The sequence below is a fragment of the Pipistrellus kuhlii genome, unplaced genomic scaffold, assembly GCF_014108245.1.
Source record: "Pipistrellus kuhlii isolate mPipKuh1 unplaced genomic scaffold, mPipKuh1.p scaffold_m20_p_5, whole genome shotgun sequence".
Taxonomy (NCBI): domain Eukaryota; kingdom Metazoa; phylum Chordata; class Mammalia; order Chiroptera; family Vespertilionidae; genus Pipistrellus; species Pipistrellus kuhlii.
Window position 1 is genome coordinate 18,047,136 of NW_023425551.1, and position 24,235 is coordinate 18,071,370.

The following is a 24,235-nucleotide window of genomic DNA, read 5'->3' on the forward strand; positions in this document are numbered from 1 at the left end:
CTCAGCTATCAGCATGTCACCTTCCTGTCCTTATGAGTTACTGTGACATAGTAAGATTTCTAATTTTAAGATCTCTCATGGTTCCATGTATAATTTTAATATGCACAAATTCTTATCTTCAGCTTCCAACATTATCAACCCGCTTCCCATCCTATAAGATGAGGAAAGCAGCTCACGGCCTATAACCTTGCGCCCCCCACCCCCCACCCCACCCTTTCCTCTTCCCTGCTTGTCTCCTGACTAACATCATCCAGGCTTGTAACCTTTCACACTCTGTTCTGTAATTTTAAATTCGTTTTCTGTATTTTGTCTATAGCTTCACTTTAAACATTGAAAACCAATAAGACACGTTCATAATATATAAATAGTAATTGCAGAATCAAGACCCATAAACATGGAAATGTGATTTTGTTACCATAATATGCATTCAAAAAATGCTTGAAAATGGGTTTCCTTTACTTACACTCCTATTTTTCTAAGTCATGTCACATTTCAATTTGCTTCATCTTATCATGACTTCAGAATAATTTTTTCTTTCCTTTATTGTGATTGATAGAATAGACATGCATGTACCTTTTTACATATCTAAGATGATTCAGATTATTAAACATATTTTTTCAATCAATGTTTTTTTTAATCACCACCTTCTGTCTTCCCTGTTCTAATTTGGGCCAATTGTTTCCTAGCCCTGTTTTACAGCTAACAACTTGAAAACTTTCATCTTATTCCTGAGGCAGTTTTTTCTGTTTATTAGATTACATTTCCTGCATCCCTAAGTCATTCCAAGGAGAGTAAATAGGAGCAGTTTTCTGGGTCATTATATACCTTACTCTGCATTCATTCTTAAGTAATAGGTTGCTGGCTATAAATTTAGATTCAAAATAATTTTTCTGAGAATTTTAAAGTTTTATTCCATTGTATTCTAACACCAATATTATTAATGCAAAGAATGATGACAGCCGAAACCGGTTTGGCTCAGTGGATAGAGCATCAGCCTGTGAACTGAAGGGTCCTGGGTTCAATTCCGGTCAAGGGCGTGTTCCTTGGTTGCAGGCACATCCCCAGTAGGGGGTGTGCAAGAGGCAGCTGATCGATGATTCTCTCTCATCGATGTTTCTATCCCTCTCTCTTCCTCTCTGTAAAAAATCAATAAAAAAATATTTTAAAAAAGTGATGACACTTTTTTTCAGGTATTCTATTAATTCTCTCCACAGGCTTTATACTAGAAAAATTTTCCCCCCAACAGAATAGTTCTTGGCACATGGTGAATATTTTTTTCCTGAAAATATTTTTTTTTTAGTTCAGGTAAATTATCTTTTCTTATTTATTTGATTCTTCATCTCTGTTCTGTCAACTTGGATTAGTTACATAGTAATAGCTTTCTAGATCTATCCTCCATCTCAACTTCTTTCTGATAGCTTTCCTTTCTGTCATTCTCTATGTTCTGAGCTATTTTTTCAATTTTATCTTCTCTATTACTTATTTAGTTTTTAGCCGTATCAATGATTCAAGTCTATTAATTTTTAAAAATCATTTGAGGAACCAATGTTCAATATTTCAAGGGCTCTTTCATGTTCCTCCTTGCTTCCTTTCTTAGTAGCTATTCTTCTGTATAGACACACCATCCCCTCAAATCTCTCTGTGGAGTAATTCAGTGTTTAGTGCCTTCCCTCTTTCTTTTACCTTTTTGTCCCATGGATAGTTGCTTGTTCACACATTTTGGTACTTCTCATTTACCAAATATTTGATGATCCTTCATTAATCATCATTTTAAAATATATTTTATTGATTTCGGAGAGGAAGGAAGAGGCAAAGAGAAGATAGAAGCATCAGTGATGAGAGAGAATTGTTGGTTTGCTGCCTCCTGCACACCCACATTAAGGATCGAGCCCACACCTGGGCATATGCAACCCAGGAATCCAACCGTGACCTCCTGGTTCATAGATCGAGGCTCAACCACTGAGCCCTGCTGGCTGGATGATCACTAATTTTTTAACAAAACAAAAAAACACAAACATATTATGTAAATATTTCCTACTAAAAAAAAAAAATAGTATAGTAAACACCCAAATATCCACCATCCAGCTTAGAAATAAAACTTTATAAATATAATTAAATCTCAGGGGCATAGAAAGGGAGTGGACTGATAATTCTCAGGGGGGAAAAAAGTATGCGGGGGAGGGGTGCAGGAAGAGACTGGACAAAAATCGTACACCTATGGATGAGGACAGTGGCGGGGAGGTAAGGGCAGAGGGTGAGGTGGGAACCGGGTGGAGGGGAGTTATGGGGGGAGGGAGGAGAAACTATTGTAATAATATGAACAATAAAGATTTATTAAATTTAAAAATCTAAAAATAAAACTTGTGATTACCATCACCACCCAAATTTTCTTCATTCAGTTCTGAGCACAGCATTGCAGGGGCCTTGGCAGCCCCACAGCTGGGAGGCACTTCTTTGGGATACTTTGTCCTAGGGTGGGCACAGACCTAAATGGCACCTGGCCATCAAAACAGGACTGATGTGGGGCTTGAAACAGTGGGATGGCCTTGGACAGGTAGTGTCTTGGCATGATACTCACCCAGTTGGATGGTCTCAAAAAAAGGAGGAAAGGCCAAATGGGATGCTAAGACATAATAGCCACTGCTTTTAATGACTGAGAACTGGGATAATGTTGGCATGGGGAGGACAGCATTTAGTCAAATGCGTGTTAATCAGACTGCCTTGTGAACCCAGGAGTAGCTTCTGAATGTCCAAAGAGACACAGAAGCAAGGAACGGTATCCAGAGTGTCTGTCAGGAGAAGCAAGCCCCTTCATAAGGCAGGATCCAGAGCCCAGAGAGAAGTGACAACAGCTGGGCTGGCTCCAAGTCCTCGAGCACATGTGTCAAACACAAGGCCCGCGGGCCAAATCCGTCCCGCCAGGCCTTACAATGTGGCCCGCACCGCGCTGTCATCACTGCACTCCGCTGCGTTTCCATCACAATGACAGTTTATGACTGTTCAGTAAACCATTCGGCCCGCGATTTAGGCTGGATTTTAGATTTTGGCCCCTTCTCTGATTGAGTTCGACACCCCTACGACTAGAGAGAAATACTTGTAGGCAGAAAACAAGTGTGGGAGATGGGCTTCCAGGCATAGGGAGCAAATAGGCTGCTAGAATTTGGAATCAAGATATGCTTAGGTATGAGAAGTAAGGATAAGCTTGGCCAGACCAATGACAAGAATAAAGATGAGCCCTAGCCAGTTTGGCTCAGTGGATAGAGCGTCAGCCTGCTGACCAAAGAGTCCTGGGTTTGATTCCTGGTCAAGGGCACAGACCTTAGTTGCAAGCACCTCCCTGGTCCAGGCCCTGGTTAGGGATCATTCAGGAGGCAACCAGTCAATGTGTTACTCTCACATTGATATTTCTCTCTGTCTTTCCCTCTCTCTTCTGCTCTCCCTAAAAAATAATGAAAAAATATCCTCGAATGAGGATTAACAAGCAAGCAAACAAAAAAATAGAATGAAGATTCTTAGAGTCTAGAGTTGCTAAAATTCCTTGGATACTCAGGATTGGTCTTAGATTTAATTAACCTAAGTCAAGAATTCTCAGCCAGGGAAGGCTGGAGGTGGGGAAAAGAGGGGGAAAGGAAGATAGACCTTAGGAATCAGGTATGATCTGATACCATCACTTGGCTTCAAGGGGATTTATATTTTTTAGCATTTGTGAATGAGCCAACATATCCAAAACACTATGCAAAATTATAAAAACAAAACTATGCAAAATTATAAATATCAATGTGTCTCCATTTCCAACTCCCCTAAATACCATCCAATCAATATCCCAGAGCTCCAAGAAGACCTGGTTCCATTTCCAAAACTTGTTTTGAGCACCTTCTATGTGCCAAGCACTGTGCTGTGAAAGGAGACTTCAGAGGAGATGAACACCTGCTTGGCCATCAGTGATTCCAGTCCTGTCAGGAAGTCGGACTGTTTCAGGCAGTATGGAAAGGGCTGTGCTGGAGGTGAAGAGGGAAGAGGCAAAGCAGGAGGACATAAGGAAGGGAGACACACAGTGATGTCCTATGTACTATAGTACTTGGCTGCTTCTGGAACACAGTTCAAGGCAAGTATTAAGTGGTCAGAGAGCATGGCATTGGAGTCAGAGCCCTGGTGTTCGAGTCAGACCTACCTCTGCCCATACCTTTTGTGTAATCTTGGGTGTGCTATTTTAAGGTCTATAAACCTCAGAGCATAGTGCCTGGCACATAGAAGATGCTCAAAACAAGCTTCTCCTCTGATCACCAGAGGATCTAGAAAAGAAAGCACTAGAAATACTTTATTACTTAGTATAAGTCCATACTCCTAGAGGATGGGGATAAGGAGGAATAAAGGACAATTCAAAAAGTAGATATATGCCATACTGGTTACTAAAATTGCTTAACATTTATTGCTTCCTTTAGGATTAATAAATTGTTACATCTCATTAGGTACACACACTAAGAATTGGAATTGATTAGACAACATAGTAGAAATTGATCAATTTCTTCTTGTCCTAAGTTTCCTCCAAAAGTAATAGTTATGTTATTTTTCTTTGTGCATATGCAGATACATAAATTGGGAGATTCCATATGTTCCTTCTCTGACAAATCCCATGCTGTGTTTATCGTTGACATTCACGGTCCTCTTGAATAATGAAGTACAGTCAATTAATAATTAGCCATGCTACTAACTGATGGATAGGAGACCATCTTGACAATCTCCTTAAAGGTAGGAAATTATGGTGATTTGTATTTCTTTGGCTTTGTAGGTTTCTTTTAACTACTCACTTGCAAATGGGGAAAAAAATTTGATTATCTGTGAATTTCCAAGAAACCAATCAAAATGACTTTTTTAAATCCTATGAACACACAACATAGGAGAACAATTGTTTGGCTTCCTTTTTGTGTCTTCCCAAGCAGAAGTATTACATTGTTTTTCTTCACCTAGATAACCTTCAGCTGAGTCAAGCCCTGGCTGGAATTTCTGTCACTATTTCCATTCACCACACTATACCACTGATTGTCTGTAGCCAGGCATTGACCGTAACAATTTCTCCACTGGCCAAGGTCAGTGTTTAATGGTGATGGTTTTGACTTCAGTGAAGAATTCATAAGAGTCCTTGGCTCCTTCTCTACCTACTCCAGAACTCTTCATCCCCCCAAAAGGAAGGTTCAGCTCCCTGATGAGCCAGCAATTGGTCCAGACCAAGCCTGATTGCAACTTCTTAGCCACCCGATGGACACGCCCCACGTTGCTAGACCACACGGTCGCTGCCAGCCCATATTTGACACTATTGGCTCTTTTAATCACTTCCTCTTCGCTATCAAAGGGGACAACACACGTCACAGGACCAAATATCTCTTCCCTCATGCAGCTGGACTCGTCCTTAATGTCTGTTATCACGGTGGGAAGCATAAAATAGCCTCCCTGATTCCTGAGAGGAAGACTCAACTTGTCCACTCCCTCACCGCACAGAATCTGGGCCCCTTCAGCACGAGCTTTCTTGATGTAACTTCTGACCTGGGGGGGTGAAAACCATAATTAGTAACATCTTACCTTCACACAAAGCAACACAAAATCCGGTATTTTGAAATCATCTAGGAAAGACATATGAGGTCATTGCCAAGAAATCTAAGGTTGATTATCTTATCACTCGGCTGCTGAGCCTGAGGAGCACAAGTGCTCATCACTTGGGCATTCAGTCCTCATATGAAAAGGGAAAGAGTAATTTACTTAATGTTCAAGTAAATGTATGTCTTACATATACTCTCAAAAGTCTGTTGGCAATGTATTGTTATCTTCTACTTGCTGAAGATGTCACTGAGCCTCAGAAAGGGTACATGTTTCATAAAACTAGTAAACTGGAACACTAGAATTCACATTCAGCCATATTCAGTAATTAAATACACAAAAAGAATATTTTATCACTTTTTGAGGGACTATGTAGAAAGTGTGAAGTGGAATGGTGTACAAGACTTTAATTAAAGTCCAGGATATCCTTCAAATATCTGAACTTCCAGAACAAATAATTTCTAGTCTCATTACTGATTATATTCAGAAATATATTTAGGTAACTATAATAGAAAAATAAGTTATGTAATAAGCTAACCCAGTGACTTAGAGATAATGACAGGTATTTATTACTAATGGTTGTAGACTTACAATAATTATATATGTATTTATATATGGAAATGTTTAAGTCATAATGATATATGAGTCTGCCTCTGAGCAGCATTATCAGCATAAGAGAAATATGAAATTAATCTCCAAAATTTAAAGTACAGAACAAGAGTCAAGTAGTACATCAAAGGCAGGGTCAATTTTGAAGGGACATTTTGGATTCCTACTTATCATTTATTATCTGAGGTTTCTGTCCCAGTATTGAAATTAGAACTCCACTGTAGAACTATATTCAAAATAGAGTTATATATTTGCCATATATATAAAAAGGTAGTGTTATCTTATTATTTGTTGCTTCAATTTGGAGCACACTTAGTATGCCATAAGTCAAATACTTTTTAAAAACAGAACATTCGGTTCAATTTATCCTCCCCTCTGCCACACCTCCTCTCCCAGCTGGCATGATGATCTCAAAGCCTTCCCAGAAAACCCCTAGGCCAGTTTGTGGGTAGAAACTAAAATAGGTTTGGACTTCTCCCTCCTCTCTCACTCCTTTTAAAACAACCCACCCACATTAATGAAAAGATGACAAAGGTTGCCTCTGGGGTGAATGAAGGAAGTCCAGGCCAGGGTCTCCAGTGGCACATTCTGGAGGCAGTGCCAGGAAATATGTAACAATACCATGTACGAGGAGTGCTCTGGCTTCACATTGTCATGTCTAAACAGAATTACAGGATTAGATTATCTCTTAGAAATAATTTGGGATAATCAAATATGAAGAGAAGTGTTAGTTTCAAATTGTAGATTTATCAAAATATTTAATGCATAAGGTGACTCATACTAAACTGAATTTATTTTTTAGAGGGATGATAGAATGTTATCTATACTAGCAGCTCAGTAAAATCTGAGGGGGAAACAACCTCGGGACTGGTAATATGCTTTGAAATATAATGAATTATTATTACAAAACTTTTCTTGAGTGGAGAATTGTTAGTACTTACTAGTTTTGCATATAAAATCAGAGCATAGAGAAGAGTGGACTTGGGAGCCCAACTGTGCTCAAATTACTCACTAGCTCAGGAATTTTAAATGCTCTGTGTCTCAGTTTCATGACCTAAAAATAAGATTAACACTGCCATCTATCCATAGGATTAAATAAAATATGTAAAATAGTTAGCATAATGTCTGGGGCACAGTAAGTCTCTTGAATGCCAGCAGCGGCCATTGCTGTTGATGCAGATGACAATGAATGCATGATCTGACACTTACTAGCTAAGAGACTTCAGAGGTGTCCCCCCTCTGTGCGTCAGTTTGCTTAGGTGACAAAGGAGATAGGAAACTTTAAGAGTGGACCTCATAGCCTGGTCCAACTGGGAGGTGCATCTGTGAACATCCTCTGGGCTTCCCCAGCCTCCTTGTAAACACTCGAGAATTCTATCTCACTAGTTACGTGCATATATGGAAAGGCAGGCATACAGCCAGACTCTCCAGACAGACAAGTAGGGGAGAATTATGGAGGGTAAAAATAGAAAGAAAAAGTGGAAATAGGCAAGGGAGACTTTTCTTCATTCCTTGAGGACAGAATCATTGCTATTTACTTTGCATCCCCTGCAGCTACTAGGAACCTGGGATGTGACATTTCTACTTAGGAACTTGTGAGAAACTCTGTCTCTGGGGGTTTCTGAGACATTTGCCATTAAAATACAACCTTTACACATTCTACTTGGATTATTCTGTCACTGCATCACCATTCTATTATGACAATTGCACAGAGGTAGGATGGACACAAAGACCCCAGACTCTGCAGGGCTATTTCTATTTTGAGAGGATATAGACATAATGCAGAAGAGGAGATGAGGTATGCAATGATCACAAATAGACCTTCCTTAGCCCAGCCCCCAGAGCTTTCTAGCAAAAGGCAAGGAAAGTTGTCCCCTTTCTCCTGATCACACATGGTTTGGCAGACTGAACTGAAAAGTCACAATCTGAAAAGGCCACGAGGAAGAAAGGGGGGGAAACCAGGCTTCCCCTTCATATCTTAGCCTGGACTCAGATGAGTACTAGCTCACTTGGTGAAACTCACAGAGATGGACCTGGGGTTGGGTTTACCCAGAGCCTGCAGATGGTGCACTCCTCTCTGTGCACAGGTGCTAAGTGGACACACACATGCTAAAGGAGGCCTCAGCTTCCACCTGCCCTTGATACATTCTCAGTCTGCAGCAGGTAAGTCCTCAGGATCCACCAGGACACCCCATGCGTGGGGATCCCTCTCATTGGACCCCGACCACCAACATACTGAAAAGAAGGCGATTTAAGGTCTTCTCTGTGGAGTCACTCAAATACACAAAGTTTAAGGTGTGTATTTAACTCTAGAAATTTTTTTGAAAATTGTATACTAAAATATTTTGATACTACAACTTGCTAAATTATCTATGTTCATGTTAAAGGTAATTAAAGTTGCTGGGAATCACCAAAAACAAAATGAAACAAAAGTTTGATAATTTGGAGGAATATGTTGTTTTCAACTAAAATATATTATAATTGAAAAGTTGTGGTACCTCTTTATAAGTTGGTTCTTGAGAAAGCAAGAACATTGGGGAAGGGGTTTTGTGGACCTACAGTAAACGGTCCACTTGCCTATTTGTAGTAATTCTTAAAAAAATCCTCTAATGAATTTAGAAAATAAGCTGATCATATTTTTTGAAATTCTTAGTTGGCATGTAAGAAGTTGGATTTGTATAATAATGAGAATTGAACACCAATATTTTTCAAAGATTTTTAAGAAACTAAAATTCAGTTCTAAAGTTGCCTGTGACATAAGCTGAAAAACCAACGGAACGATGAAGAGTTAGAGGGTGAAGCAAAACCTCAAAGCCTTGTATGTGTTTATATGGATTTTTTTATTGTTATTGAGATTTAATGATCAGAGATATGAGATGCTAGTGTTCAAGTGTTCAAGGAAAATGGAATCCTCAAATTTGGGGGTATAACTAGAACACAAGATGCAGTGTTAATTCAAACATTTGTCCAACAATAATATGCACCTATTATGTTCCAGGAATTTTGGGGGGATGTAAGGATCTAGCAGTGAATGAAAGTGATCGTGGAGCTTTCATTCTAGTCAAGTAAAAATAGTCAATAAAGGAATAAATAATGCATATTATATGTCAGGTGGTAGTAAGAGTCACAGAGAAAAATAAAGCTGCAAAGAGACAGAGGAAGTTCTGGTAGGTGTGACTTTATATAGGGTGAGCAGGCAAGCTCTAATTCAGAGGGTAATATTTGATCTAAGGAGAAAGCCAAGTAAATCTCTGAAGGAAGAACATTCATGGGGCAGGGCAGCAAGAGTAAAAGGCAAGAAGGAGTGGCCTGATATTTTCAAGGAAGAATAGGGAGGTTAGCATGCAGCAGCAGAATGAGGGAGGGGAAGGGTGACAGGTAATAGGGACAGTGGTAATGGGTAACAGACTCCCGGGCCACTTTAAAGACTCAGGCTTGACTGTGAACAGGTGAGGTGTGACCATACATAACAAGATACATCATAGCCAGGTATATCAAATATCTATGATAATAAAGCAAGGTTTAAAAGTAACTTGGCTAGCCGAGACTGGTTTGGCTCAATGGATAGAGCGTCAGCTTGGGGACTGAAGGGTCCCAGGTTCGATTCCAGTCAAGAGCATGTACCTTGGTTGCAGGCATATCCCCAGTAGGGGGTGTGCAAGAGGCAGCTGATCGATGACTCTCATCGATGTTTCTAACTCTCTATCTCTCTCCCTTCCTCTCTGTACAAAATCAATAAAATATATTTTAAAAAATAAAAATAAATAAATAAATAAAAGTAACTTGGCTAATGTGAAATATCAGCATGGACACAGGATCCTCTTAAAAGGACAGCGTGTGAGCTCAGCACAACCAGGTTTTAAGTTGCCTCCTCTTGATTCCTATTAGCATCCTGGGACATCTAATGAGCACCCACAGGGTCTGAGGCTGGCTTTGAAGAGGGCCTATTGCCCATGTGGGGACAAGTAACTCACATGGCTGAAGCTATTTGCTATCAGAGAGCCGAGATGCCTACAAGGAGGCCTTGGGTGGAGCTCAGAAGAACCATGAGGCAGCCATAAGAAAAGGCCACTGTGTGCAAGTAGGGTCATGCTGAGCATCAAAAATATCATATTATAACCAGCTAGCGTGATTTAGTGGTTGAGCGTCAACCAATAAACCAGGAGGTCATAGTTTAATTCCCAGTCAAATCATGTGCCTGTGTTTTGGGCTTGATCCCCAGTGGGAGAATGCAGGAGGCAGCTAATCAATGTTTCTCTCTCATCATTGATGTTTCTATCTTCTCCCTTTTCTTTCCCCTCTGAAATAAATAAAAAATATATTTTAAAAATATTATGTTAAAGCCCACAGGTAAATCAAATAATGTTATTTCCTTCACTGATATATATCCCTTTATTGGGTGAATAATGGCCTAAGATAGAAAGAAAAAAAAATAGTCTCCCTATTGATGTCCTAGAGAGCACTTTAAACTTCAGGTGAGTGGTGAATTTCAAAGGGGACTTCAGCCTGCACCAAGCCCCTAGCCTACTGCAAAAATGCTTCTGGAAGTTAACCTTTGCTCCATAGGAAGCATTCAGAACATGCTTCACTTGCTTTGCAACAGTTATTTGCATGGGTGGGCAGGCCTGGAGGCCTGGTGTCCAGAACAGCCGGACAAGAGAGAACAAAGAAGCCTCCTGCACCTGGTGATTCCTCATTCCACAAGGAGGCAACATCCACAACTATGAGTCCCAGGGATGCTCTGAGGACTGCTGCCTAAGCACCTGTAATCTAGCAGGTGAGTTGGATTGGAAGAAAAGAGCCATGCTGGTCAGCCTCACTTTAGTAACGAACTATAGAAATGATCCCTGAAAGTATAGTCTTGGTCAGCCTCACTTTAAATAAGTGACCACAAGTCTCAATGAGCCCTTGGAGTTGCCTGCTGATAACACAATCATTTCAAAGTCCATTCTCTCTCCTGATCTGCAAGACTATTCCATACTTTCTTCTCTCTCCTGAAAACCCCAACACCTTCTCTCCCCATCACCTGCTTCCTATTTCACTGAGAAAAAAAAAGAAGAGACCATCAAGCGACATCACCCTCCCACCTGTGACCTCTGTGCTTCACAATATTGTGAAGGTCAATGTTAAACTGAGTGCTAAGTCTGCCAAATCAGTGCGGTGCCACAGATTTCTACAAACTTAAGTAACGGCTTTGCCCCTTAGTGACTGATGACGGAGGCACATTTTCCGTGGTGGGTCTTAGTTATTGCAGCTGAAGACAAGAGCCTTCTAGTACCAGAATCTATGACTGATTTTGGGAAGAGTCACATCAGGTAATAAATTAAAATGACTTTTAGAAATTGAAATTTCATAAGCCACCCATACACCATCAATGGCTTCTCCCACAGAGGCCACTGCTAGTCACTCCACTAACTAAAGACCACATAATTTGGACTGTGTGTTCTGGAAATTACAAAATGCTATCTGATATAAGCCAGAGGCAGCACCCTCTCCACTGGGAACAGTTACTTATGGAGATTTTGACCTTTAGACTTTGAAAATTGCCTTTCTCAGTCTTCTCGTGGTATCTTCATGCTGACTTCTCAAGCACATTCATCTCACACGGATGCTGTTGTAAATCTGCACTACATTTGTTTATTCACATCCAACATTTTTAGACTCTGTATCCAGAGATAATTTCCCACAGGTCATAACTGCTCAAATATAAGATAGTAATTAATAATATTCCAAAGCATGCCTTGCACTGAGTTTCTCTCCAAACAAGAACTCTTCCTGTGATGTACATGGCAGAGATTTACTTACTTTCTCCAAATGAGCTTTACTTATCAGAGCTCCCATGCTGGCCGATGGGTCGGAGGGAATGCCTACTTTCCACAGTTTGGTAGCTTCTAGAAACCTCTTTAAAAATTCACTATAGATGCTCTTTTGGACAAAGATCCTGCTGGTACAGAGGCAGATTTCACCCTGCCAAGAATGACACATGGGGAAAATGACAAGACTGCAGGACACACTCCTTCATGGACAGATATGCTGCACTTTTTCTAGGAATTTCTGAGAGATAATTAATTACAATTATAGTGATCATGAAAATAATCATTATACAGAATGTTTTTCACAAAAACCCTATTGGAAGGCATAATTATTACAATTGCCATAATTTACTGGAAAAAAAGTGAAGGTTCAAAAGATTATGCAAATTATTCAAGTTAGGTTGAATAAAGATATATCTCATTCCACTCATCTTTCCTTCTATGGAAGTTCTAACTCTTTGGCTTAAGTCTAGGTTTTTTATATTAAAAATGTAGAACACAGCTTTGGAGAAAATCATTCAATATGTATGCTCCATCCTAGGGACTGTCTTGGGTGTTGAGGCTCATATGTTGCACAGAAGCAGGCACTATTACCCTCTCCACGAAGCCTACAGTGTAGGGTATCTGACCTCGTGTTCCTCACCCTCTCGGATGCTATGGCCTTGAAGACCTTGGTGAGAACTATGGATCCCAGGAAAAGACCTGTTTCAGTTTCAGGAGATGCAAAGATGCCCTGAAACTCATCGGTGACTTTAAGGTAAGAAACCAGCTTTAGACGGGTTCTAGTATTTATTTCTAAGGATAAGAATGCATTTGAGAGGCTTCTGGAAGGATAAAAAGGTTTACTGGAAGTAGGGCATCTAGAGAGCAAGAAGTGTCTGGGGAAATCGATGAATACCAATGTGGATAAGCTTGGAGTAGCAAAAATCAATAATTTTGCCCATGACTACCCCCTGATAAAAGTTGTGTAATTCAAGAAAATGAACGTGCTGAACAGAAGCTGTGACTCTACAAGGCTATGGATTGACACTGAAATTGAACAGATGGTCAATGGAATAACACAAAGTAATGATTCTCCTTTCACTGATACAGCACCGGGTTGATCTACTCACTCCTGGCTGTGCATTAAGATGAAACAGATCCTACTTGACGGGGCAGCAGAGTTCAAAACCAACCAACAAAAAAGCAAACCAAAACCCAGAGGACATGCCTGGTTGGCAAAGCTGGACCTGACAGTGGTTGGAATACACTCCTCCAGGTTGGCATCCTCAAAGATGATGGCAGGGTTCTTGCCTCCCAGCTCCAAGGAGAGCCTCTTGCAGTGGGGAGCACTCAGCAGTGTGATCCGCTCGGCTGTGGGCTGGCTCCCAGTGAAGGAGATGAGGGGCACCTCTGGATGGGACACCAGGGCCTCGCCTACCCTGGGCCCTGTGCCAAACACAATATTTACCACACCTGGTGGGACACCTGGATGGGAAACAGTATCCGTTACAGTAAGTATCCTCGGCATGTTGAGAACTTTAGGTTACATAGAGATGCTCCTTGAAAGCCCAGTAGGTGGGATTGAACTCATGGCCACCTCTAGTTTAGTAGTAAAGCAAAAACTACAGTATTACCTCTGCCTAGCATACACTCTAGGCTGAATTTCTCCAGATGTTTTGGCTCAGAAAATGCAGGGTACAGCTGCTCATTGCCTTCACGTGCAGAAAGGGGTGGACAAAGAGTCCAGAAGGCTGGTCAACATGGAGGCTCTGGCAAGGACAGAGAGCCATACACCCATTGTCCGGAGCTGAAGCAACTTCCACTTGTTAGTCTCATGTAAATCCTTGCTGATGGGCTATCATTGAGCTATTTATTGGAATTGCCTGCCAAAGGGCTATGGATGTATCCCAAAACCTGAATAAAAGGGATCAAAGAGCAAAGGGAGTCCTCTCTTGGGCTTCCTCCTAGTTCCCAAATTAGTATTTTCTTGTTTTGTCTCTTTCGATTGTGTACGGTCTCCTCTAGAACCTGAACTCTGAACCACGGACACTGGCAATCCTCCTTGAAGTAAATACACACAACAGAGATCAAGAGAGCCAGAAATTGCCGAAACCAGTTTGGCTCAATGGATAGAGCGTCGGCTTGGGGACTGAAGGATCCCAGGTTCGATTCCGGTCAAGGGCATGTACCTTGGTTGCAGGCATATCCCCAGTAGGGGGTGTGCAAGAGGCAGCTGATCGATGACTCTCTCTCTCATCGATGTTTCTAACTATCTCTCTCCCTTCCTCTCTGTAAAAAATCAATAAAATATATTTTAAAAAAGAGAGAGAGAGAGCCAGAAAGACAGCCCCCTCCCCGCCACCCCCTCATCATTCCTCCCCAGGACATGGAAATATGAACTGAGTGACCTGACAGCGAGCAGCCTTCTTGTGGGGTGCAGTGTCAGGCTGAACACCCCAAAACTAAACCAGAAACACTCCCTGAATGTGGTCATTGCAATATTAGCAAAAAGGGGACACGAAGCCAGGTTATATAAGCACCTGAGTAATGATTCCAAATGCAGGGGAAACAGAAGGATGTATTTAAAATCTCTTGAAAATGGACTGTTTTTAGCAGGTATTCTATAGCTATCCAAACCAGAGAAGTACCAGTAGTATTCTTATTTTCATCAAGATTAACTTGTGGTTCCAACATCAGATTTGGACAGCCCCTGGAGCAGGCTGATATCGGTCTCATTGGGGCTCTTTAAGCCTCTCCTTGTCTCCCTATCATGTGCCCTTTGCTGCCAGCTGAGCCTGCAGGAAGGAACTTTCCTGCTGTGGCTTGTTCTAGGGTTGAATAGAGGAAGCCCTGTGAGCGAGCCCCACGGATGAAGGGGATTTCTCAGAAAAGGAACAGGGAGACAAAAACCAAAGATGTCTGTGGAATCTGTTTTGCTGTTCAGTAGGTTTCTACCCAAAATAACTTTTCAAATGTCAGTGACCCTAAGGGGGCTAAAGCCCTACACAATGTGCAGCCCCAAAGCCAATCCTCCCTCAAACTCTAACACGTATTTACCTGCTTTCTCCAGGAGTTTGCACATCATCCACGCAGTCACTGAAGTCAGCTCACTGGGCTTGGCGATCACGGTGTTGCCCGCAGCAATTGCCGGAGCGATCTTCCAGGTCAGCAAGTAGAGTGGCAAATTCCAGGGACTGATCAGACCAGCTAACCGAGAGCAGAGGCAGTGCCAAAATGACATGCCCCTCAGAGCAGACTGGCCCTACGGGGTTCTCCTTTCGCTGCATGGAACCTAAGCTCCTACAACCCCCAACTTTGCTTATCTGTAGCCAACGTCAGGGAAATCATTCTAAAATGTATTACCAATAACTGTGCCTTGTAATACTATAAATCAATACAGTTCAGTCTTTTCTTGATAGCTTACAATTATATTAATGAGCAACAGTTGTATAAATTTGGGGGCTAAACAGTTCCATACTGTGATGAGTTTTGAGATTTATGGACTCATCTTTACATGTGTCTAAATCTCTCTCTCCTCATCATTAAGCTGTCCAGCTGCCATTTCTTCAGAGTTTATTGGATGGAGACATAAAATTCAAGCTTTTTAGAATTATTTATAAAATAGGAGCAAATAGGTTCTGAGGTTGTGAAATCCATCTTATATCGGCCAAAGGACTTTTGCATTAAAAAAGTTTCTCTAAGTTCTCATCTGTATCCTGATCAGATGGGTTTTTTCTTTAAATAACAGAATCAACAACTAGAGTGTATTTTCATGTGATAGTTTGAAACTGCCCAGCCTCCCAAAGATGAAGCAAGCAAAAATAAAAGCAAAGTCACTTAATTTATAATCTTCCTTCAAGTCTGTGCTATAAAAGTATATAAAAATAGTTTATGATATTACATTTCCCATTGAAAACTCTTTGCTTTAGGATATAATATTTTTGCAACATAATGTATTTGCATACTTCTTAGGAAGATGTCTGAATCTTTCATAATGCCTTGAAAATATCATTTCCAAAGGCTTCAAATAATCAAATTGGTAAGATGTCCCATTTTTTTTTCCTTTTAACATATTCTGTTATCCTGTCATAAAACGTAAGTGGTAAAATATGAACAATGGGGGTTTTCTGAAAGGAAATATTGACATCTAGTGGAAATTTTCAGTCATTGCAGATAATTAGGGGTCTTCAAAAGGCAGGAAGCAAAGAAATGAATGAGAAAATTCAGCCATAGCTTATTTACCATGTACCTGGCACTGTTCTGAATGTTCTACACTTACTAATTTATTTAACTCAAATAAAATACATAAATACAAAATCAAACTATTCTTTCAGTTTTTCAGATAAGAATACCGCAGCACACAAATGTTATGTAACTTGTCCCACACATATCCAGAAGCCATACTCTTAATAAACTTTCTGGAAATAGACTTTTTTGTTGTTATTATTGTTGTTACAAAGGGGGAAAAATCCTCCTTCATGAATTTCCTCTCAGCATCGTTCTTTTACCTGTGATTTCCCAAGAACAATTTTCCGGGAATAAGTAGAGAATTTCACACACAAAAAATAAACCAGAAATGGCCCAAATTGTATTTTAGTCACAGTAGAAGTCTTTCCTCTGCCTTAGTCTGTCCCTTTAGATCAATTCTACAGAACTGACTGAGCTGCTCTCTGTGCAGTCATGGTCCAGGTTTTCCTGGAGCGGCACCTACCGATCCCCACAGGGGCCCGCACGGTGTAGTGCAGACAGCCCATGTGGTCCATCTGGGTGCACTCTGACGTGTGGTGCAGGATGGAGGAGGCAAAGAACCGGAAGTTCTGTACAGACCTGGGAATGTCCATGGTTCTTGCCAGGGTTATGGTTTTCCCTGTGAAAACAGTCAACAACAGAAAGCACCGTCGGTGTATTTAGCCATGGAAAGTGGAGACAGTACCACACACATACCCCACTCCGTTCCTTCTAGCCTGGGACAGACATTCACTGACTGTACAGAGCATAGGTCGTGGTTTAATGAAACCATGAAATAATTAGATATGAGGTTTATAAGGTAAGGTGGGGGAGGTAAATTGAGTCAAATGACCTTTGCTTTGTGGGCTGCACAATTCAGAGCTGTCATCATAAATCTGCCAGATGCTAATACTTCCCCCACAGCAGCTCCTTCAAAATTGCAAGCTTTGTACATGTCACGAAGAGGGAGTTGGAATCGTGGGTGTAAAGATAGCTGCTATTTGCACATCACCAAAAACCACTTTGATAATCACGTGATGTGTATTAAATGTTCCCCCACCCCCAATTCAGGGAGGGGTCATTAAGATGGGCACGTGGCAGACGTAGGCAGGAAACCCCTGGCACTGCAGCTGTGTGGCGCTTGATCACCCATCACGTGTCCCACGCGCATCCTAGCTCCTGGGTGAACAAACCAGAGACCTAAGCTTGCCTGGAGCTCCAGCAGGAATCATTTTCTTCCCAAGGGCTTGGAGGCAGGCCTCTGCCTAACAGCAGGCTGGTTTACAGCACGCACATCATCGTAAGCAATTGCCTTTCCTAACAGATGTTATTGCAAAGACCCACAGGCATTTACTCCATGACCCTGACTTCTGGAAAGCAGGTAAGAAAATTGGGACAATTGTGTGGGAAGAACAGTGGTGTCTCAGATCACTTTGTAAGTAACTTGACTGTGAACTGCTCTTCAAGTGACCTTTGCTTTCTAATTCGCCTCTCAGAATTGGGGGAAGATCATGTGATCAACCCTTCCTCCCTCCCCAGCTCCATGCCCTTTGACACGCATGTTTGCAGTTCCTCCCACCAAACAGAGCGCATTTATTTCCCTGCCCCTTGAACTTGGGTTCAGCAGGGACTCGCTTTGGCCATGAGAATGGGGCGCCTCTGCCCTCAGAGGCCTTGGGTGGTTTTGCTTCCCCCTCTTCCTCCTCCAGGAGAAGCCTGGGTGCCTGCGGCCCTGTGGTCCCAGGTGGAGAAACACGAAGAGAGTGCCCAGTTCCAGCGATTACAGTTGAGGAAGGATGGTTGTCCAGCCTTTGATAATGGGCTGCACTTTCCATAAAAGCATTTAGTAAGGGACAGCTGCAGTCCACCCCGTGCTCTGGTAGAAGGAAGGCCGGCAGAGACAGCCCTGCAGATGCACCTGCTCACTGCTCACCGCTCACCTTGGTCCTTGGATTCGGCCTGAGCCAGCTCCTCCAGGGCCTGTTCCAGCAGGTCCGCCAGGCGGTGCAGCACCTGCGAGCGCTCCTGCGGGCTCCTGGACGACCAGCCGGGGAAGGCAGCCCTGGCGGCCGCCACCGCAGCCTCTACCTGTGAGGAGCAGACGGAAGAGGGTCGTCTTACCTCTTAGGACCGTGGTTGCTCCCAGGGATCGCAGGAATCCAGGATCCATACAGGTCAAGATTATTCCCTGCCTAATTCCGAATAGTCCCAGAGCTGATTTACCCACAAGGGGTTTGCTGATGTGACCAGCAAAGCAGAACCACAAAAACAAAAACAAAAATGCTCCATTTCAAGCCCCATATCCAGAATGCGGCAATCAGATAATTAGAAAGAAGCAATTTGAGTTTTAACAGATGCACATTTTCAGTCATTTCAAAATATAGACTTTTAAAAATATCCTATGAGAGGGGAAACTTAGTTGAGATCCACAGAACCTCTAAACTCTTAATCCAGCTCAGACATATCTGATAATTTTGTTTGAAATCACTGTCATCCCACTTGGAATGACCAGTCATATTGGTCATTTATTGACTAACTAGAGGCCTGGTGCACGAAAATTTGTGCACTGCTTAGGGGGTGGGGGGGTGTCCCTCACTCTGGCCTGCCCCCTCTCACAGTCCAGGAGCCCTCAGGGGATGTCCTACTGATGGCTTAGGCCTGCTCCCCATGGCTGATCAGGGAAAGGCGACGCCCATCAGGCCTCTGCTGCTGCCATTGCCAGCCACACAGCTGCCTGAGGCTCAGCCCTTGCAGCCATGGCAATTTTCCTGAGCCTCGGCCCAACCCTCATTGCCTGAGCCTCGGGCCCTGGGCCTTGGCAGCCACCATCCTCAGCTGGCCTGGACCTCAGGATGCCGCTGCAACTTTATCTGGAAGGACACAGCCTCAAGTCCTCTCCCACCCATATGCACCTGCAGTGCATGCAGCCTCCTGCTGATCTGGTTGTTACAGCATGATGGCGTGATGACCATTAGCATATTAACTCTTTATTATATAGGATTTTTATATATAAAGAAATCTGCTAAGTGCTATTACACAAATCATTTCATTTAACCCCTTTTAAAATTCTGTAACGAGTATTGCTTTGCCCATTTAGATGAAAAACACTAAAGCACAGAGAGATCAAGTAACTTGCCATAAGTCACAAAGTCAATAATTGGCAGTCAGGATTCAAACCCAAATCTTTGTGGCTGCCAAGACCACGAGCTAGCCTGCTATGGCATAACAACCACCCCTGCTCCTTGCTCCCTGCCTATCTCTGCCCAGTGAAAGAGGCCTTTTTTGGAGAGAAAGGTACCTGTAATTAAACAGAGAGCTTGGGGACCCAATTTTAGAGCTAACTCCAAAAGGAAGTAGTGTATGGGAATGTATGTGCAAGGCAGAATACATTTTCAGACCACCTGCTGCCTTTCTCCTCTTTTAGGCGATGTGTAAGATAGAAAATCCATAGAGTATGTTGCCCTCTCCTCTCTCACATGCATGACAAACATTTATAATCATAGTCTTCCCCACCATTGGGCCCACAGGCTCAGCCCCAGAATCCTCTTCACAGGCTTCCCGATGGCACAGCTTATTTCTTGTATCATGTGATCAATTCCACCATCAGCGCTTAGGCCCTCTTACCAAAAGCCTGATCACACATCTCTCCTGTTTTCTTTATGCAAACAAAGTCACTTTCAGATGAGCTGAGGTAAGGTATAAAATGATTCTTGCCTTAATTAGAAATGTCTGGAAAGATGATGGTTTCACCTCAAAAAATGAGTCTCTAATACGGACCTGCAGACAGGATGAAGGAAGACATATGGGCCTTAGTGATCTTCACCACAGATGCAGGCTCGTGGACACCCTGTTGCCAAGGCAACAGAAGAGTTCATTTCTTCAGTAATGTAAAATTCTAATCTTCTGATAGTTGTCAATATAGAACTCTAATCTTTTTGAGAAGCAGGAAACTCAATTTTAGTAATGCCTTCTAAAATGGTTTAATGCCACATGTCCTGTGTCCATTTAATATAGAATGCATATTCATATACTATATACAATATTAGCAAAAGCTAACACTTAGAAAGCTTTGATAGATGCCAGACACTAAGGGTTTTACATAAGTCAGTCTGTTTAATTCTCAGAACACCACTGTGAAGTAGATATGATTTCCCCCAATTCATAGATAAGGAGAAGGAGGCAAAAGGAGGTTCAACTGAAGCTCAAGACCATAGGTACTAAGTGGTATAGCTCATCTTTCAAGCCAGACTGTCTGACTCCAGTCTGTGCTTTTGTCTGCAATGCTGTAAGTCAGAGAGAGAGAAAGAGACAGAGACAGAGAGAGAGAGAGAGAGAGAGAGAGAGAGAGAGAGAGACCACTGTCTGAGCCCAAGCAGCAGAGATGAGAGTTAGCATACTGTGCTCTGTAAAATAAGGATGATGACAGAGTCCAATTTGTAGGTTATGACTTCTATTTGGGACAAGTTAGAATAAGGGGCTGTGGATGCAAAGTACATCTCAGAAACTGAACAAATGGGAACCACTGTAAGCAGCACCAGCTGTACTTTCTGTGAATGACTTTTGGGGAAGTTGGGCATGTAGTTTGCATGGTGACCAAATATTTCAAACATGGTGACCAAATATTTATGGGATCAAATAGAATATTTGCATGGTAGTTTGCTAGAAACTCCAAAATATTTAATCCTCTACTAGTATGTGCAGCCATAATTTGAAAATGCATGAGCATTAGCTGCAAAAAATATTTCAACTGAATTTGTCATATTTTTCATTTTTAACTTCCCTTTGGAAAACACACTAAGATGAGGAAGACTGGAGAAAACAAGGATGAATTTCCCACATCTATCCAAGGTCATTAGAAGCAAACAAAAGTGTGGGTACAGTTTAACCAACATTAGCCAATATTTTCAAACTTTAATCCACAAGACAAGGTTCTTTTTAATGCAATACAGATATAAAATATATTAACAATAGAAAATAATAGTTCCTTCAAAAACCTTGTATATAATACTATACATTAAGGTTACAGTTATCTATACTAATAAAAGGGTAATATGCTAATTAGACTGAGTCAATTGAACATTTTCCTTCTGGACAAAGCCACAGTGGTGGGGACCAAGGCAGAGGCAGTTAAGGGCAATCAGGCCAGCATGGGAGCAAGCAGTTAGGGGCAAGATCAGGCTGGCAGGGGAGAACATTAATGAGGTGATCAGGGAAGGGAAGTTGGGGGAGGGGAGGGTCATCAGGCCAGCAGAGGAGCAGTTAGGTTGCGATTAGGCTCGCAGGGGAGTGGTTAGGGGGTAATCAGGCCGGCAGGCAGAGGCAGTTAATGGAGATCAGGCAGGCAGGCGAGTGGTTAGGAGCCAGTGGTCCCGAATTGTGAGAAGATGTTCCAGATTGGAGAGGGTGCAGGCCAGGCTGAGGGACACCACCCCCATGCCTCTAGTCTTTAAATAATCTAGTTCTCTGTAACTTAAAAAAAATTATGGGGGATAAATGGTGATGGAAATAAATAAAATAAAAAACAAAAATAAATAATTTGGAGTACATTAGGTATTAGATGAGTATACACACATCACCCACATTTATCACCCCAGATATATTTACATTCTCAGTGCAATAACTGATGAAATATACTTCAAATATTTTATAAAATGCATCAAATAAGTGCTCGCTTCGGCAGCACATATACTAAAATGCATCAAATAAAATTAATTCTATATCAGTAAAAATTTTAATGTGTGTAACATGAAGCTCTCAAGTAAGAAAAAGGATGCTATTAAATTTAATTATAAAAAAATGGAAATTTGATTTTTAATTTCCCCATTGAAATGGCCAGTTTTATTTTACTAGATATTTTGAAGAAGTATTAGAGGATAATCCTATATAATAAAAGGCTAATATGCAAATATTCGGGCAAAGTACAAGAACAACCAAACAACCGGTCGCTATGATGTGCACTGACCATCAGAGGGCATGTGAGGAACATGATGAGCTTTGGTTGCTGTGGGATGGTGGAGCAGGTGAGCGGGGGTGTTAGACCATGGTGGGGTGCCAGTCGCTGTCATCGGAACAAGCCTCTAGTGGTTACTGCAAATTCTTTGCTCCTGCGCATCACGGTCCCACCAGGTGCTCACACCTGCGGCAGGTGCCAGAGCTGCCACTTGCACCCACAGCCAGTGCTGGAGCCACTGCTTGTACCCGCTGCTGGTGCCTGGTACCAGTCTCAATCACTCGGCGCCATCAGTGGGTGAAAGTGGCGGCTGCTGGCCCTGATAGCCCCTTAGGGCTTCTCCACCTTCCCTTGCTCATGAGGGTCGATCAGGGAAGCAGCTGCCACTCTCACCCACTGATGGCGCCAGCCCCACTTACACCCACTGCTGACGCAGGCCCCATTTGCTCTGTGCCATCAGTAGGTGTGAGCATGGCTGGCACTGTCAGTGCATGGGAGCTGCGGTGGCGGGAGCAGGGCTGCTGGCTGACAGGGGACCAGGGCAGAGGAGGGAGGGGCTGAGCGGAGAAGCAGAGGATGGGCCAAGACCCACCCCTGTGCCTACTGCAGCCTCTCGGCCCACAGTTCCTTTCAAAGTGCATGAATTCGTGCACTGGGCCCCTTGTCTAAAACAGATACCTGGGTTTTCTAATTTTGTGTTTTAGCAAAGTAACACGTTTTTTAGAAAGCCACGGATATACTGGCAAGTTTAAGTAATACTCGGTAGAGAAAGGGAGCACGTAATACTGACAATTCTTTCAAACAATACTTTTTACTAGACCCCTATTAAGGAATGTCTAAAACTTGTGCCTGTGTCTTAGGTGGCCTAAATTAATGATTTGCTTCTAACATATAATTAACCTGAGATTTGCTCCATGTACCATACATGATCAGTTACAAAGTACATCTTTCTAGAACTAAAAATCTGCCTTCTGCTAAAGTTTAACCTTCTTCCAACCCCCACATCCTCCCCGTTGCTTCTAGAAAATTAGTTAGTTATACATAATTCACTGACATATTAAGACCATTTCAGACTTTTTCTTCTAGAAATGAATTTACACATAATTCACCGACCTATTTAGACCATTTCAGTCTCCTGAGTGAACACACTCACCTCTTCTTTTCCACTGTCTGGTACTCTGCAGTACACCTCGCCTGTAGATGGATCGTAAGAATCTATATAGGAGTTACAAGGTAAAAATTTTCCACCGATGAAGTTTTCCAGCATCAGAAGTGTCTTTGTTCCAGCCATCGTGATAAACTCCTGCCTTTCCCCTTGAGAGTGTTCAGCCAGGTTACCCCACCGCTTTCCCCCACCGCTGAGTTAGTCTCCTCCTGTCCAGCCAGGTCTCCCTCTGCCAATCAGCGAAAGGGGAGGTGGCCTGCCACTCTCAAACAGTATTCCAGTCTCCAGACTGAGTGAATAGAGTTATCAAATACTTCACAGACTTCCAATACATTGTAAGAAGTGGATTAACAGTGTTGAACTAATATCAGCTTATATGTTCAAGGTCCTTTAAAATTCTCAAAAGCCGTCTGTGTGTATCATGGTATTGGACTCACGCTATCAGCTATATACATGGCTCAAACACTGACAGAGTGCCAGGCCATGAAGCAAGTCCTTCACAGGAATTTACTCATTTTTTCCACACAGCAACCTTCTATAAAGTGCATGTCATTACCTCCGTAATGTTGTAGAAGAAACTGAGCCTCAGAGAGGTTAATGTGTCCAAGGCTGAATACAAAGTTGGTAAAGAATGAACTTTAATCTTTTTGTCACTAAACCATGTGCTTGTTTCCTCACTGCTTCTCTGCCCTCAGCCTGCAGAGGTGACTGAGAGCAGGCAGACATCTCTGGTAAGGGTGAGGGTAGAGCAGTAGGGGGTAGGAGACATGGAGGGACTGAGAAAAAAAGGAAAAGAAAAATAAAGGACTCATGGACATGGACAACAGTGAGGTAATTGTGGGGAGGGGGGCATAGAGGGGATAAATGGAGAGAGAGAAATAAAATAAATAATAAACA

At 42.2% G+C, this 24,235-nt stretch overlaps 1 protein-coding gene across 1 annotated transcript; it reads right to left on the bottom strand.

Moving 5' to 3' along the window:
- Positions 1-4,406: 4,406 nt before the first annotated feature.
- Positions 4,407-23,658, bottom strand: ALDH8A1 (aldehyde dehydrogenase 8 family member A1). Its single transcript, XM_036414978.2, has 7 exons — positions 23,327-23,658; positions 18,164-18,311; positions 16,708-16,863; positions 15,054-15,203; positions 13,225-13,481; positions 12,007-12,168; positions 4,407-5,541 (listed from the first exon to the last, which is right to left on the bottom strand). Exons 1-7 carry the CDS (start codon positions 23,462-23,464, stop codon positions 5,089-5,091), a joined length of 1,464 nt encoding a protein of 487 aa, XP_036270871.1. The 5' UTR covers positions 23,465-23,658; the 3' UTR covers positions 4,407-5,088.
- Positions 23,659-24,235: the final 577 nt, after the last annotated feature.